The sequence below is a fragment of the Azolla caroliniana genome, unplaced genomic scaffold (genome assembly GCF_043228905.1).
Source record: "Azolla caroliniana isolate FFs.n. ecotype wild unplaced genomic scaffold, voAzoCaro1.0.p SCAF_17, whole genome shotgun sequence".
In the NCBI taxonomy this organism is placed as follows: domain Eukaryota; kingdom Viridiplantae; phylum Streptophyta; class Polypodiopsida; order Salviniales; family Salviniaceae; genus Azolla; species Azolla caroliniana.
Window position 1 is genome coordinate 3,094,802 of NW_028230452.1, and position 15,944 is coordinate 3,110,745.

At 35.9% G+C, this 15,944-nt stretch overlaps 3 protein-coding genes across 4 annotated transcripts; all 3 read left to right on the forward strand.

Moving 5' to 3' along the window:
* Positions 1–724: 724 nt before the first annotated feature.
* On the forward strand, positions 725–4,352 carry ORC6 (origin recognition complex protein 6). Its single transcript, XM_087332815.1, has 10 exons — positions 725–905; positions 991–1,037; positions 2,116–2,220; positions 2,308–2,388; positions 2,478–2,589; positions 3,165–3,227; positions 3,307–3,394; positions 3,580–3,668; positions 3,760–3,859; positions 4,042–4,352. Exons 1-10 carry the CDS (start codon positions 795–797, stop codon positions 4,110–4,112), a joined length of 867 nt encoding a protein of 288 aa, XP_087188941.1. The 5' UTR covers positions 725–794; the 3' UTR covers positions 4,113–4,352.
* A 3,337-nt stretch (positions 4,353–7,689) lies between these two features.
* Positions 7,690–11,728, forward strand: RID2 (S-adenosyl-L-methionine-dependent methyltransferases superfamily protein). The gene is made up of 9 exons (XM_087333650.1): positions 7,690–7,860; positions 7,955–8,030; positions 8,162–8,245; positions 8,532–8,587; positions 8,663–8,719; positions 9,534–9,583; positions 9,924–10,076; positions 10,161–10,293; positions 11,370–11,728. Exons 1-9 carry the CDS (start codon positions 7,762–7,764, stop codon positions 11,535–11,537), a joined length of 876 nt encoding a protein of 291 aa, XP_087189776.1. The 5' UTR covers positions 7,690–7,761; the 3' UTR covers positions 11,538–11,728.
* A 1,681-nt stretch (positions 11,729–13,409) lies between these two features.
* LOC147852829 (uncharacterized) lies at positions 13,410–15,420 on the forward strand. Of its 2 annotated transcripts, XM_087333686.1 has the most exons (4): positions 13,410–13,711; positions 14,478–14,637; positions 14,755–14,814; positions 15,064–15,420. In XM_087333686.1, exons 1-4 carry the CDS (start codon positions 13,441–13,443, stop codon positions 15,236–15,238), a joined length of 666 nt encoding a protein of 221 aa, XP_087189812.1. In that variant the 5' UTR covers positions 13,410–13,440; the 3' UTR covers positions 15,239–15,420. The 2 variants fall into 2 exon arrangements, with proteins under 2 accessions (XP_087189812.1, XP_087189813.1); XM_087333687.1 differs by lacking the exon at positions 14,755–14,814.
* Positions 15,421–15,944: the final 524 nt, after the last annotated feature.

A 15,944-nucleotide genomic window follows, 5' to 3' on the forward strand; every position in this document is an offset into this window, starting at 1 on the left:
TACCCATCGGGGAGTGACGTTCCCCAATAATCTAGTTAGCCCATTGAGAGGAAGGCAATCCACTAGGACGTGGCAGTGAGCTAAGGAAGTGCAACACTCCAAGGCATCAATTATGTTAATCCCTACGGGAAAATGTGATTCGATGTCATGTATCTAATAAAATTCTTTAGACATCTACGAGGTTTTACAAACTAAAATGGTTATATTTAAATATGAATAAATACACACTCCTTTATCATTTATACATGCTTGCATATCTTAATAAGCAACATGTACAAAAAAGGTAGATGTCTAAAGAATCAACTGTCCTAAAACCCCTTCAACTGTAGATGGTATGCAATAATTAATACAAGCATGCTCTACACCGAATCGACCGCATAATTGTTGGAACTTGGTTATGACAGTTACTATACTGTATGCCCTACGCCAAAATTCAATCAACGATCCTCGTCTTTGTCAAAGTCTACACTGAATATCTAGCTTGCAAGGCGAATAGTTATGCCATTCTATCTCGGGACTTTCGAGCACCTTCAACAAAGTTCTTGCCACAACTCTCTTCTCTCCCTCCCCTCCCCCCCCCCCGCCCCTTTGGTCCCTGCCCCTTCTCCCCTGGCCCCAAACACACACAAACACAAAGGAGAGAAACTCGAGTCTGAAATCTTTCCTTTCCCTTGTTTTCCCGCCAGATTTTCACATACACGTAACACAGCTATGGCGATTCCTTCTTGCAATATTCGGTGGGGCGTCGACGCAGTCATCGTCTTCTCCTTCTGCTTCTTCTTCTCTCTTTGGCAATGGATTTGCGCGACAGGCTCGGCATGTCTGGATTTCCTGCCGTGATCAGAAAAGCGCAGGAGCTCGAACGCCTCAGTAAACTACAGTTCGACTCATCTGCCTTTGGTTTGGTTAGTATTTTTTGCGTCTCTCTTCTTTATCCATCTCGATCTTTAAAATCTCACTCTGCTATTTCTGGTTTTTTCTTTCACAAAGGGGGAGGTCTGCAAGGCCGTCTTATGTTTCGAGATCGCGTGTTCTCTGTAAGTGTTTTTCGTCTTCATACACACCTATTTTTCTTGCTTTTCTTTATAAAGCTTCTATTTGCGCATATGAACGTACATTTACGATTTTGTGTATAGTGACAAAACATATGAATAAAAGGTAGCTTTCAGTCTTGACCTTAATGATGCAGTGTATTCTTTCGTGCCAACACGGTTTATGATTTCGTTTAGAAACGACCAAAAGGCGATCAATGTGTCTGCGGTCCTAACATAGTGATACTTTTCTATATAATTAATCCGGTATGACTTATATAGTATTGTTTAGAATTATTCTTAAAGCTTGGTATAAGATATAGTCACCCAGACTTATCAATGAAATCTCCCATTTAAACACGCTAACATGCTTTATGCTATCGTTTAGAATGGTCTAAAGACACGTGAAATAGAAATTTTGAGATATTGCGGATAGTTAATGATATCTTGTAACGTGCAAGATATTTTTTTGGAAACCCTATGGTATTATGGCGTGTCTATAGGAATACTGCAGTTGTGTTTGCCAATAATTGGAAAAGATAGCATATGACCTTTGAAATTGCTGATTTCAATGGACGCCATAGATGATTCTAATTGCTATTTACTTCTCATCTCTTACAATGTTGCAAAATAATTTATGTGGATTGATTGGAACTTAGGCCCGTAAAGTGGAAGCAGTGCTTATCATTAGTGAAGTATATAACTGATAATATATGATGGAAGTAATGTTGGAAGAATATGAAAATTTATATTGCTGCTTAGGATAACTTTATGACACAAAGCAAGTTGTCAAAAAGGTAATCAAATTTGAGAGGCCTTTGCTACTCAATTAAGGTAATTTACTCTATTTCAAATAAAGGACGAGGGGCATGGTCACTATGAATGTAATGCATCAGTATCCTCTACATCATCTCAACCAGGTTTTACTTGTATTCTGCTGTGATTATAGCCCTTGCATGATGCAAGAATAACATTGATGTGAATAAGCAACTAGTGCACATTTCTAATATCATATTCTGGCAATGGTGAAAGAACGAGATGGATTGATCTTTGGTTCTCATACTTATTGATTGTTTTTTGTAAGGTTGCATGTTGATTTTGATCGACAAAAAGCTGTACGAGTAAGTGGATTATCAGAAAAGGCTTACATAAGATCTTTAACAAACCTGCAGAATGCTCTTGGTTTAAGGTTGGTTTTTCATATATGAGTGGACAGTTTAACGTTTTAAAGCATCCAATATAAATAATAGAGTAAATTTCAATTGCATCTTTTCAGGCCAGATTTGAATGTGCGGGAGTTAGCCATTCAGTTTGGCTGCGTGAGACTCATAGGTTCTGTTCATAAGACTTTGGCGGAGTATGTTTTTCAGTATTGGTTGTTTGGTCAGAATAAAAACCAACTCTTTATATATGCTTGGCTTCTCATGGATAGATTTTTGATTGAAGGTACAAAAAGAGGTTTATAGCTGCTTTGCCAGAATCACGCAAAGGCCATGCTGATTTTGGGCGTCCTGTGTTCACAGCTGTTGCATTTTTTCTCTGTGCCAAAAAGAATAAGGTATGCTTAAAGGGGTAGCACTTTCTTTATGTGTTCATGTCTTCATAGGAAGAAATAAGGTATCACTGCATTTTTATTTGGATTTGGGATATATAGTTATAGAGGATGGATTTATAGATGTATCATTCAATTGCGTGCCATGCTGATGAATCAACTGCATCATTTAATGATTAAATTCAACCTTTGGAAGATGGCAAACATTACGTTTGTGTTGTTTGTGCAAAATATTCTTTAATAGAAGATGAGAGCCTGAAAACAGAGAGATGTTGATGTGTGGCCTCAGCTGGACATTATCCTATAAAAAATTAATATGGTGTTTTATTCAAAGCCCATTGAAGGAAGGTAACAAAACATTCACTGAAGGATGAAAAAAATCAGAGGCCTCTGCACTCCATCTGAAGTGTAAGTTTGAGATCGTAAATCACCATAACTGTGGAGATGTTATGAGTTTAAAATAGTGGAATAGCTTCATGATTAAGCATGGATGCTATTATTGCAAATTATTTTTAGATTTTGTTGAAGAGAAATTTTATAAGGTGCTGGATTGTTTGCTTGTCATCCGATAATTTTGACAGCTGAAAGTCGACAAGATACGCTTAATGGAGATATGTGGTACCTCGGAATCGGAATTCACATCGGTTTGTCTCTTGTACTTGATAATTCTTTTGCCCACATGATTATGTCGAAGAGACATTTGAGCAAGCATTTTTTTTGCAGGTAGCAACATCTATGATAGATCTTTGTTTGGACATGCTAGGTGTTCAGAAGGAAAAGAAAGACTCAAAGTCTGTGAAATGTAATAGAGGTAGACTTTCTCATATGTTCCAAAACTTATTTAACTATGATATATGCTTACATGCTACATAACCTTTAATGTGAGGGAAAACTTGAAAATGTTCCGCCATATTTTCTTTGTTTTCCTCCAATGTCTCTGAGTTTCTTTATTTTTTTATACCCACACTTGCATATAACACAATTCTCACTTCATAGATTTGCTAGATGCTTTGCCAAACAAGAGGAAGCATGAAGATGACTATTCAGATAGTGATATTGATTCAGCTGATGAAGATGGGCCTGAGGTATGTTGGTTATCCAAACATCTTTGCAACCTTTCATTTTTTCTGGTGGTACATCTTCATTATATATCATGGAATTTATTTTCTTTACCAGGTCCCAGGAATGGACCCTTCAAAGAAGAAATCCAAGGCTTCATATGAAGCGTGGAAATCATCGATTATGACAGCCAAGGGAACAACAAAATTAGCTGCAGGTAAAAAATGAATAATTGCGGTGTTAAGATTAATCGTGAGGTTGCATCCACAAAATATAATATTAGTAAGCAGAACATTTGTATATATGTACATAATTATAGTCTGCATTTGTTCTTGAAGATGGTTATAAATGTGTGACTGCTGTTAAAGTAAAGATGCTAAATTTCAAACTTGCTTGCAGAATTGACCAAGAAAACCAAGCAATCCACTTTATGTTTCTTGAAAGCCCCAAGTACATCAGCATGTGCATGAGGAATGCAAACTCGTCTAATAATATCTAATGTTAGAGCCATCCTTGTGAGAGTATATCATGATTAATCTGAGCATGATAAAATAGAACCGTTGTTAGTAGTAATCATTTCTTGATAGTTAGGTGAATACTTCTCTAAGAGTAAATGGAAGTATTTCCGTCTTTCTTGTTTTCAATGGTAGGAAAGGAGACTGTACTCCAATGAGTGTATTTCATGTTCTAGCATGTATTTTAATGAAAAGGGGACGACTTTGTGTATCATAAGGGATAAAAGGTAAACCGTTCATGGGACATGAGTTGCCTACAATGTGTTCAATGTTGCATAGAGTTTGATAACTATTAACAGCAATGTAAGGTAACATTACATGTATGAGGATGAAAACTTTAATATTTCAAAGGTGAGTTGAAATAGTGGTTCATTTTATACAAGTAGACTACAAATTCACAATGCCACCCTTCATAACTTTTTCCAATTATTGAGTGCATTATTATTATGATTATGAATTGTGACAAGTATATGGGCAAAACGTATTCTTAATGAAAAGACGAGGATTAATCTGTGAGGTCACACCTTCGTGCTTGATCTGCATCCAAAATGGCGTGGACACTGAAATACACATTTGATGGCCTCAAAATTTTGATGTTGAAGCAACTTCAAAAGTTTTGAAATTTTGTGGCTAAGGAGAGAATTAAGCTAATAAGTAATTTTTGTTCAAAGTAAATATGCCAAAATATGTAATAATGATGAAATTGGTGAATGCTTGAGGAAAGCTGTCATCACAAGATTAATAAATTCAGGAAATGGCAACCATCACCTTGCAGGATAAAATGATATCATACCATTCTCCTATCACTATTGGATATGACTAGTGTAAGAGCATCTTGTATTGTTAATAAAAAGACAATGATCAAATTGTAAGGTCACATGTTTGTATGGTTGCTACATCCAAAATGGCTTGTCAGAATTGAGGGGCAAAATACTACGGAAAACTTGGGCAAGGAAGAACTTAATCTACTAATTCTTTGTGTCCTATAAAGGAACTAGCTACTAAATCTTCATAAATGTTTATATTCAAAGGAAAGATGCCAATGTATATGCCAGCAGCCACATACTAATGAAATAAATGCCAAAATCTGTAACTTACTCATGATAATTGATAAATGATATATGAAAAAAGCAAGTAAATTATAGAAAAGGCAATCATTCAAAAAATATAAATATAAATATAATTAGAGTGGAAGTTACGTCCAACATATTATATTATACTAGTCTAGATGTTGGGTACATGGGGACTACATTGATGAGAGTGCACTTGTATTAGAATTTCAAAAAGCAGAAGTTAATTGGATTGGAGGTTAGTTCCAAGGTATTGTACTAGTTTAGATGTCAAGTACATGGGAGAAACAATAATAAGGGTACATTTGTAATAGAATTTACACAAAGATAAAAAGTGTAGTGGTTACAATTAATTATTTAAATAGTTTAGGGAATGTACATTTTGTATGCATACCTGGGTGAAGAGGACCAAGTAGATTAATAAATTATGGAAGTCCTAATTAATTACATTGTGAGAAATTGATGGAAGGAAGAAATCACTCAAGACGAGAATCATTTGGGAAAACTAAAAAAATAATTATAATGCCCACTGGATGGTTATCTGCTAGCAATAAGTTGAAAATTCGGTTCATATTATAAAAACACCCCCCCAAATATCGATTTTCTAGATTGGTAATGTCAATTGATTTGGAAGAGGATGTGCAAATAATTACTATAAATAGGTATTTTGATTGATGGCATTTGGACTACCTACATTAATAAATGAATGCATCTTGTAGATGACAAGAGTATAAATGCACTTATAACTGAAGACACCAATGAAACGGAAGGGATTTTAACCAAACCTTGATTATAAATTGGCAAGGAATCTAGATATCAAAGTCAACAAATATAATCATAAATAACTAATAAGAGATGATGGAATTGGAGAATAATGGGCTATATGACTGCATGTATATAAATAGTACCAAAGGGAGGCCAAGAAAGTATAGTGAAAGAATTTTAGCGCTTGAAATTATACAAGAAACAATATATAGATAGAGAGAGAGAGGTAGAGAGATGACAACAAAACAAGAGAGGGCAATAATGATGGTGGTGATGGTGTTGGTGTCATTGGTGTATGTTATCCAACTAGAAATGAAGGCAGCGGACGCGGTGTGTGGCCCGGCCATAGTTACAGGCCTATGCGATGAACTAGGGACCGACTCAACTAAATGCAATGAATATTGTGAATCATGCCACCCTACATCCCCAGCCACATGTGGCACCACTGCAACTGATTGTTCATTGTGCACCAATTGCACTGCAGGTGTTTGCGCCGGACCTGTTTGTGGTTGTGTGGCTCCATGTAGTACCGCTTGCTCTAATTAATGAATGGATGGGTGAAAAATGAATGTCTCTGTGACCACGGTGACAAACTTGAGGGTACTTACTTGTAATAATAAATCTCATGCAAACAATGTGTTTGGTATGATGATCAATAATTCCATCAAGTTAGTTTTTCTTGTAAATCTCTCTCTCTCTCTCTCTCTCTCTCTCTCTCTCTCATTGTCTCGAATAACTCTGTCACCCCCCCCCCCCCCCTCTCATGTTAGGGTTGTACTTCACGACAATACCTTTTTGTTTGTTAACCTATGCACTTGTGTTCTCAAACTAGTAGGTTTTAATGACTAAAAGCTAACGTAGATTGTAGGAGGTTATATTAACACAAACTTCATTACACAATGAAGCCTAACATCCAATGTTCGCATAATTAAATACTCACATAAATCATCCCAAAATTGATTTGTGAGATTACATTATAGGGTAATAATCTACAACACATAGAGCCGTAATGTTGAGTATGAGCATTTACTAGACTTTGGACAACACACTCTTATATTGGCGGAACTTGATGAATCTTGTTGTCTTTCAGTAGTACACAACGTGCATGATTATTGACATGTTGATCACACGTGCTACTAAATGATTATTCTATTAAAAAAAGTGTACGTTCAAATCATGCATCATTTACAAAACTAACATTTAATGGAGCTATCACAATATCATTTTAACACTCACTTTGCCTATGCATGCATATGATATTCTAGCTCCCCACAAATTACAATCAATAATGCACATTTACTCAAGAGACTCACATGATGACATTTCATCTCTTGCCTCAATTTCTCAATTGAACATCTTTTGGTATGATGACCTCTTATTGACTAGTCCTGCAAATGAAGGATAAAATGATGAATCAATACATACTTAACATGAGAGTAACATTCGATATAAACGAGCATGATTTTTTGATGTATGGATGTCGAAACGATGCAAGATTTTAATAATCTTTAGTCATAATCGGCTATAAGAATCATCTATAAAGAGAGTAAAAAAACATTACTGATCGAAGACATGGATGGGGGGGGGGGGGGGGGGGGGCTCTTTGCGTAATTTCCGAAAGTGCCAAAGTATCCCTACGAAATGCAATGTACAAAGTAATGTTGTAAAAACAAGAGGAGGGGTATTTTTGGTAATTAGCTTTTGCGGATCATATTATTATTCCGTCTTAAATTATCATCGAATCATTCGCTATTAGGGTTTTAGCAGACATGGCGTCTCGACCAGAGCTTCAAGCCCCCCCTGAGATCTTCTACAACGAGTCGGAAGCTCGCAAATACACCACCTCCTCCCGTATAATTGAAATCCAGGTCCTCGAACTGCTCGTAATTTCTCTTCTTCTTCCTCCTAGTCTATTTTCTGGTTCTAAAAATATCTGTATTTCCATTGATGGATCCTGCTCAGGCGAAACTTGCAGAGAGAGCATTAGAACTTCTTGCCCTTCCAGAGGACGGCGTTTCCAGGCTTCTATTAGACATAGGTTAGTCAAGCGTTTATGAAAATAAATTCTCTATTTTGTGAAAGAATTGGCGTGAAAGGCGTTTTTGGATGGAAGAAATCTTCATAGATAGCATTAATCTGGAAGAAATCTGCGTTATCTTTCTTGTTCAGGTTGTGGTTCCGGACTCAGTGGGGAAACATTGTCTGAAAATGGTCATGTTTGGATCGGTCTTGATATCTCTCAAGCAATGCTAGGTAAGAGATTTTCGGATCAACATGCTGATGTCACAGAATGTTTTTATAAGAAAATGTTTTATCCATTGATAAATGTGACAATATAGGGTCCCTTATTATTCAGAATAAGTAAATAATGGGAGATAATTGTAGCGAGTTTCTCCAATAGTTTGTGTATAATGTGCACCGGCAATATCAAAGCAAAAAATTGTTATTTCACAATCAAATGATGAATGGCATTTTCGTAGTTTAATGAAATAGATCATGAAACAACTAAACAAAAATGGAATTACTTGTTATGATGTAGATGTTGCTCTGGAGAGAGAGGTAGAGGGGGATCTACTTCTGAGTGACATTGGTCAAGTAAGTATTATCATCCTTTTGCAATTTGCAATAGTTTATGTTAAAACTACTAGTTTTAATATTTCATTCAAGTAGGGTTTGGGAATTCGATCCGGTACATTGGATGGTGCCATCAGCATTTCAGCATTGCAGGTAATCATTCTGCCCTTTATTTGACAATATTAAATTGCTAAAATGACTCAATTGTTTATTATCGGCTTAAATAAGAGTATTTCTGGTGGCTTTCAAGTACTAGTTCTTTATATTTCCTTTTTTATGCATTGACTGAACTTCAGGATAAATCTCTCCCTCAAGACCTTGCCAAACCGAGAACTTCATTGCCTAGAAATGTCAGTATAGTTGTTCAACATGCATGAATACGTGCTGTTTCATAGTGTTACGAGTGACAAGTAAATATATATTTTTATGTCATAACCATACCTAGATTGGCGTGACCTGTATAACAGTTTTGCCTATTGAGATGCAGTAGCTGTATAACAGTTTTAGCACACAGAAGGGAAGTCAGTCTTTTCTTAGTATAGAATTTTACTTGCTTCTATGCCACTTGTTCCTAGGCAGTGGGGTAGTGTGTGCAGCAGCAAATATTTAGGCTGCTGATTTACAATTGTGAGTGCAGCAGCTAGAAGTTAGCCCGCATGTTTTCTCTGTGAATTTGTATCCACAGTTTCATGACATCAATAGTTCAGAACATCAATCTCAAAAAATTTAGTATGTGGAGATACCAACACTTTACTTATTTGACTCATCAACTCTGGTAAAAGTGGCCATAAAAAAGCATGCTTACAATCCACTGTTACCCAAACAGGGCATTCTTGTTTTAACGCATGATATTGTTTGAAGCTTTTGCTGGAGACTTGGGTGAAGATAAATGATGTTGGAGACATTGTTTTAAGAGAAGATGCCTTTTTTATTTGTATTGATATATAAATATATTTTGATTAACCAGTGGTTGTGCAATGCTGACAAAACGTGCAACAATCCCAAGCTGAGACTTAAGTGAGTATGTCATATGAATGATTTGAGGCATATTTTCTCATTTTTTTTCTCTCGCAAAGGACTATATTTAAATACTTGGGATGCCCGAGGAAAAACCTATTTAATGCCTTGCCGAAATACCTCATTGTGAAGTGGTTTCCCCTGTTTTCTTTGAATATTAACTTATTTTTATGTCTATATGATTCACAAAAATCTAGTTTCATGCAGAGAAGCATATGCATTTTTAACCCTCAAATAGTATTTGTGTATAATCAATAACCCCTTTTCTCATATTTTTGAGCTGTGAAAAATACGTCAGCCTATCGCTTGTGGCTGACAAGGGCCATTTCATTTTTGGCAGAACTTTCTTTAGCTCATTATATCGTTCCTTGGCAAGGGGTGCTCGGGCTGCCTTGCAAATTTATCCTCAAAACACAGCCCAACTAGAGATGATCACAACCGCAGCTATGCGATGTGGCTTTTCTGGGGGTCTTGTTGTGGATTATCCTCACAGGTTCTAAGCTGCTGTCATAGAATTATATACTTTGCATTTACTTTTTTGGAAACTCATCACGCTCATGAAGTGCTACTTTTGCAGCACACGAGCAAAAAAATATTTTCTTTGCTTGGTATGTGGCCCAGCCAGTGTTAGCACATCTGTTCCAAAAGCCAAAGGGGAAATGGAAGGTGATAGTGGAAGTGACATCGATAGTGAGGATGAAGAAGAAACTGTAAGTACCTGTCTTTGTGCCTCCACCCCTCAACTTTGCAATTGCATGTTGTTTCCTAGAGTAGGTGATAGGGAAGCAAAACTAATTTATTATCTTCTGTATTTATGACGTTGGAACTACTTATGTTTGGAAATAATCTATGATCTTATTTGTTTGTCTTTGGCAATATTTTCTTTAGTTATCTGGCAAGTTTCTTTTTCATGCATGAAATAATTGGAAATGATGAGAAAATACCCACTCAATTATAGCCTTTATATTTATCTGTTGACCTTTTTCTTCTTTATAAATGTTTCCTACCAGCAAGCTAAAAAAATTGACCAGTTCAGTGGGTGCGCCTTTTTCTCAAAATGGTTGGGAGCTGTGTTAGATTCTACGTTGTCCTCCATATTTGTGTGCAATGCACCAAAATCATCTGGCAATAATGTTATTCTTGGCTTAAAGTGTCACGGTAGAGTTGAATAGGAACCAGATGACAATTTGATGAGGTTGGCATTAGGAACTGCTAGAATCTTAACTCTCAGAATAAGTTGTTAGGTATCTATGGAACTGGATGAAGTGACCTGACTCCTATTATTTACATTTAGCTCATGGCTTTACGAAAGGATTTATGTTGTGTTATTTCCTAGCTAGAATGTGAACTGCAAATTGAAAATCTTGAACATGTAGGAGCTTCATCATCAAGAGCATCAAGCATCAAGAGACACTTACCAGTTCTACACGCACTAGGGTTGTTCCTTCAATGTATATTGGAGCTCGGCATTAGATGTCTTACTTTTCTGTTTACCTTGTCTGAGCTGATGTAGCTACATGAACCTGTGAACTATTGTTTAACACAGGCCTTGCATTCTTTGCATTAATTCTGGGTTCCTTTTCCTCCCACTGGAGAAATGTTGAAAATAATTTAGATTAATGATTGTCTAGCTTCACTTTTTAGTGTTTGATGTATGATTTGGATCTACATGTTCTCATAACTTCTGCTTCTGTGCAATGTATTTTTTCTAGCTGATTCATTTTATTCTTTTAACATTGTCATATTCTTGTGTTACTCTGAATCAATTTCTTTGTTTGATTTTCAGGTAAGAATAACGGAGAGACAGAGGCCAAGTAAGAAACGGAAGGTGGGGAATAAGATCAAAGGGCGGTCATGGTTATTGAAGAAGAAAGAACAGAGGAGGAATCATGGTTTTGTCAATGTACCACAGGATACAAAATATACAGGCCGGAAAAGGAAAGCTCGATTTTAATAAAAAACAATATTAGAATCATACATCAACCTTCAACATAGTTTACAAATTTTATCCTTCTGATGCTGTTATACATTACGATATGAAATTGTAATGTTTCTATTCAACAAAAAGCATTATGAAGAATGATCATTGGCAACAATCGAGATATTGTAACATAGAACTAATTGAGTCCTTTGTATGTTGATTTCCATCAATTTTTTAGACTAGTTTTGAGTGAGCATTCTCCACTAACCGAAGTTTTGAGTTTTCATGTTGTGCCAAATATTTAAATTCCTAATTGTAAGCTTGTGGGTACCATGAATTGTATGTATATTGAGATATCAATACTGTGAATGAGAGACCATGATTGTGATATGGCAAAATGATTTACATGATGACACCTTGAAAATGATGCAAACCAAATTTAGGGAATGAGATTCCAATGATTGTAGATTCCCAAACGAGACAAAATTTGATTAGCAATGTTCTCAATTTGTAGTTTTATTAGCCAATGTGTTTGTGGCTTGGATATTGCATTATGTATTATTTTTAGATCATCAAGTCTTCTTTTGGGCAAATATCATCACATTGTTAGTTTGGTTATCCTTGCAAGTAATTTAAATTCTCAAATTTGAAGTTGATCCTTCACTTCTCTTTTTCACTCTTAACTACTCATTGTCTTTGGTTAGGTTAACCATATTTTCTAGTCTATAGAAGTCTGTTGCTATGCCAATGGCTTCCAGCTGATGATGTATTTTGTTCAAGAAACTAAGGACGTGCATTTATAATGCAGTGTTTGCCTTTTTATGATTGCTGGTCAATTTCGTTGCATCTGAACTCTTTTAGACATCTTCATCTTCAATATTGGCATTCTTAAAATTGTGGGTATGTCCATTCATACATAGTCTAAACATTTATTGTACTAGGTCTAATAGGTCTTGCCTCAGATAAATTTTTTTATTATATTTTTCTACTCCCAACCATAATCATACGTGTCTCTTGTAGGTTCTCACCATTCTACATTAACCCGATCTATTCCAATATTTTTATAGAGTTTTGGTTTGATCGAAAACGATTGCATCATAACTGGTCTTAAATAGCTTTCTAAGTACAAGGTGAAGTTAGCTTGACTTCAAGACTTTGTATTATTACATAAGACGTTGTGTGAAAATAAGCCATTGGCTATTCCATTAAAAATACAGGGAATATCCATAGGCTTGGTAAGAATATGCATTGTCATCATTAAAAAGAACCCCTGTATCTTGGGCCTACCCTTACTAGAGAAGATGAACACATAATATATAATACTAATATATACCTCATCCATTGGTTTTCTAAAAAAGCTTCTTTTTTACATGAAAATCAGTTTTACTATATTTTTGTTCCAAGATTTATGGACTTAAAATATGGAGACAAATTTCATTTCCTGTTAGGTTCATCAAAGTTATTGTGCTAATCGAATCCATGGGAAAATATATACACATATATTTAACACCATCGTACACCAAAATGCATAAAATATGTTATATAGGTCTATCATAGTGTAGTAGTTATGGAAACGTATAAAGTATGGTATATAGGTCCATCCTTGTGTAGTTGTTGAGGAAACATATCACTTATGATTGTACATATATGGACATTAAGTAAATGTGACAAGAAAAAGGGAAATTAATTACATAGTTACATCAATTAATAGTTTATATAAAGTCAGTAGGACCCATGAAACTTATCACACACACACACACACACATTGACCCTCTAAGCTCTCTAGATTATTGAATTAAATCTCTGTAATATCTATCACACACACCCTCTACGATTGCAACTCTTTAGATTATTGAATGAAATCTCTCTAACATCCATCACACCTTTGTTTTAGAGACCCTTTTTGGTCCCTGGAGAACTCCAATACATCATCATCATGTCTCTAGAGAAGATGCCCTTCAAATCCATGGGCGACCCACTTCCTCCTGATGCAGATTCTTCCCTTCCTGATATAGTCGATAAGCTTGAGATTCCTGTTGCAGATGTTCAAAAACAAAGAAACCATAAAATAAGCATCCCTCTCTCAAGTGCCCTCTGGATTCTATGGAAGCTTCCATGTATGTATTCTGCTGATTTGGGCAGGCTTGGGCCTGGGTTCGGAGTCGGTGTGGGATTCGGATTTGGTTTCGGATTTGGACTTATTGGAGGTTAGCTTATGTTTGTTCCTAATTCCTTAAAAAATTTAATATTCTCCTGGAAGAGGTATTTGATTTTGGATGCGTAGTTGACGGGCAGTATACAAGGACAGGCAAATGAATTGTGCGTAAGGATAGGTTAATGGATTGTATAGAAGGATAGGCATCCGGGTTGTGTATACTGATTGTGCATAAGCTATACACATGGATTCTATTAATAATAGGCTTATGGATGCTTAAGGAATCATACCGTGGATTATATATACAGATAATCACATGGATTCTATGTAAGGAAAGTCTCATGGATTTCAATATTTTCTCTAAATCCTCCAGAAAAAGAGAAGAATGATTTGATTTAAATGCATAGATCTAGGATTGTTTCGATGATATAGAAAATTGGATGGTAGATGCAATTTATACTATACACGTTAAGATTTGTGGTGGGGGAATATAGGGAGATTACACTCTAAGAAGATAAGTTGAATTGTTTTGTGAGCTTAAATTATTTTTTTTGCATTTTCTTCGAAAGGACACAATCTGGATTACTTGTTGTAATTCCTGGTGGGTAATGCCATTCGTGATATGTTTTGGATTTCAGGGAAATCAGATTTTAAGATAAATACCCTATAATGCATGCTTAAGATTTCCTGAGGGGGGGTCTAAAAAGGCGTTATTATCCTATAGATTTATGTGTGTAGCTTTAAGGTTATCTCTTCTTGCGATTGGATGAAAACAAAAACAGGTTTTTCTCACTTAGCTTGTTTATGCTGGATTGCAGGTGCAGGTTTTGGATTTGGGCTTCCAGGATTGCAATTTGGATTAGGCTTTGGAGCTGGATTTGGAATTGGGATCGGCTTTGGCTATGGAGTAGGGAAAGGATGTGCATATGATGAAAATGGCAAACACTGCAATTTGCCTAGCCTCAATGCTAGACTGAGGTTGTTTCTCATCCTCATTGATTATTGTATTCGTTCTCATTCTCCTAAGTACGAATCTCTTCTAGATTACAACCTTCTGTTATTTTGCTTTATGTTTTGAGCTGTTTCGCAATGCAGACAATTTCTCGATTGGGTGATGTTTTGGGTTCATGGACTATCAGGATATCATATAAACATGTAGTTCATGAACTAGACTGAATGAATTATTTGTCTCAAACAGTTACTTAAATCGTAGATCATATATGTAATGATTGTCTAATGCAACTTGACCTTGCACTAATTAAATGTCCAAAACATCATTGAGTGCTTCTAAGCACCATATTGTGCATCCTGCATTTTGTATATTACGATTCTTTTGTGGGTTTTCACCTCATATGAGTAATATACATAAATACTAAAAAGTAGTAATTGTTTGTTTGCTCGCAGACACCATCCACCTGCAATTTGGGAGGAGTTACCCTTTTCTCATTGGAAGGATGATACATCTCATGTTGAGACAGAAGAAAGCAGAGCTTTGTGGGAACAGTTTCTCCTCACTTCAAAGACCACCTTTGATTCTATTGAGAACGACAGCAAGTTGAAAGAGAGGAATCAGTCATGAAATGTTCTCGTGTCAAGCAGACCCTGTATATCTGTTATAGATCAAAACTTGTATTATATGCTACCCATCTAACCATTGTAAAAAGTTGCATATTCTTTACATTCATTATGTGATTGGAAGGTGCTGTAAAATGGGGATTCTCAGATGTAAGATTCTTTATTTAAACATGGATTTTTCTTTAACACATCGAGAAAGACTTATTCTGACATATAGTACCTAATTCTTGGTCCTTATTGTTGCATAAAAGACAAAAATGAGGTACTTTGTTGATGTATCTATGGCTATTATAGGTTCACGTGTAGAAGTTACAAAGGTTATATGCACATTGGACAAAAACTTGGTGAAGAGCTTTTCAATCAAATCTAAGAGAACAGAAAACTCTTAATAAAGGGATACAATTGATGAGTTTGGTTCCCAGTGATGCTCGGATGGTGATCTACATAGATAAAAGGTGAAGGGATACAATTGATGAGTTTGGTTCCCAGTGATGCTCGGATGGTGATCTACATAGAGCTTTGAACTATGTTGGAAAACAGTGCACAGAAGATACTGCATAGCCATGTTGGTTCACAATCAACAAAACAAAGATGTATGTGCCATGATTCGTTGGTTCCTGCATACCCAAGTTGAATGACATACACACCATTCATCCGTATTTTCTCACCCATGATGCATCTACGTCACCTATGTACATTTGTAAAGGCCC

Coding starts and splice junctions, on each gene's coding strand:
- ORC6 (XM_087332815.1), top strand. CDS start 795: ATGGATTTGCGCGACAGGCTCGGCATGTCTGGATTTCCTGCCGTGATC. Junction 2,389..2,477: donor GTTCATAAGACTTTGGCGGA/GTATGTTTTTCA, acceptor TTTTGATTGAAG/GTACAAAAAGAGGTTTATAG. Junction 3,395..3,579: donor GTCTGTGAAATGTAATAGAG/GTAGACTTTCTC, acceptor CTCACTTCATAG/ATTTGCTAGATGCTTTGCCA.
- RID2 (XM_087333650.1), top strand. CDS start 7,762: ATGGCGTCTCGACCAGAGCTTCAAGCCCCCCCTGAGATCTTCTACAAC. Junction 7,861..7,954: donor CCCGTATAATTGAAATCCAG/GTCCTCGAACTG, acceptor GATCCTGCTCAG/GCGAAACTTGCAGAGAGAGC. Junction 8,246..8,531: donor TATCTCTCAAGCAATGCTAG/GTAAGAGATTTT, acceptor GTTATGATGTAG/ATGTTGCTCTGGAGAGAGAG.
- LOC147852829 (XM_087333686.1), top strand. CDS start 13,441: ATGTCTCTAGAGAAGATGCCCTTCAAATCCATGGGCGACCCACTTCCT. Junction 13,712..14,477: donor CGGATTTGGACTTATTGGAG/GTTAGCTTATGT, acceptor GCTGGATTGCAG/GTGCAGGTTTTGGATTTGGG. Junction 14,815..15,063: donor TCAGGATATCATATAAACAT/GTAGTTCATGAA, acceptor GTTTGCTCGCAG/ACACCATCCACCTGCAATTT.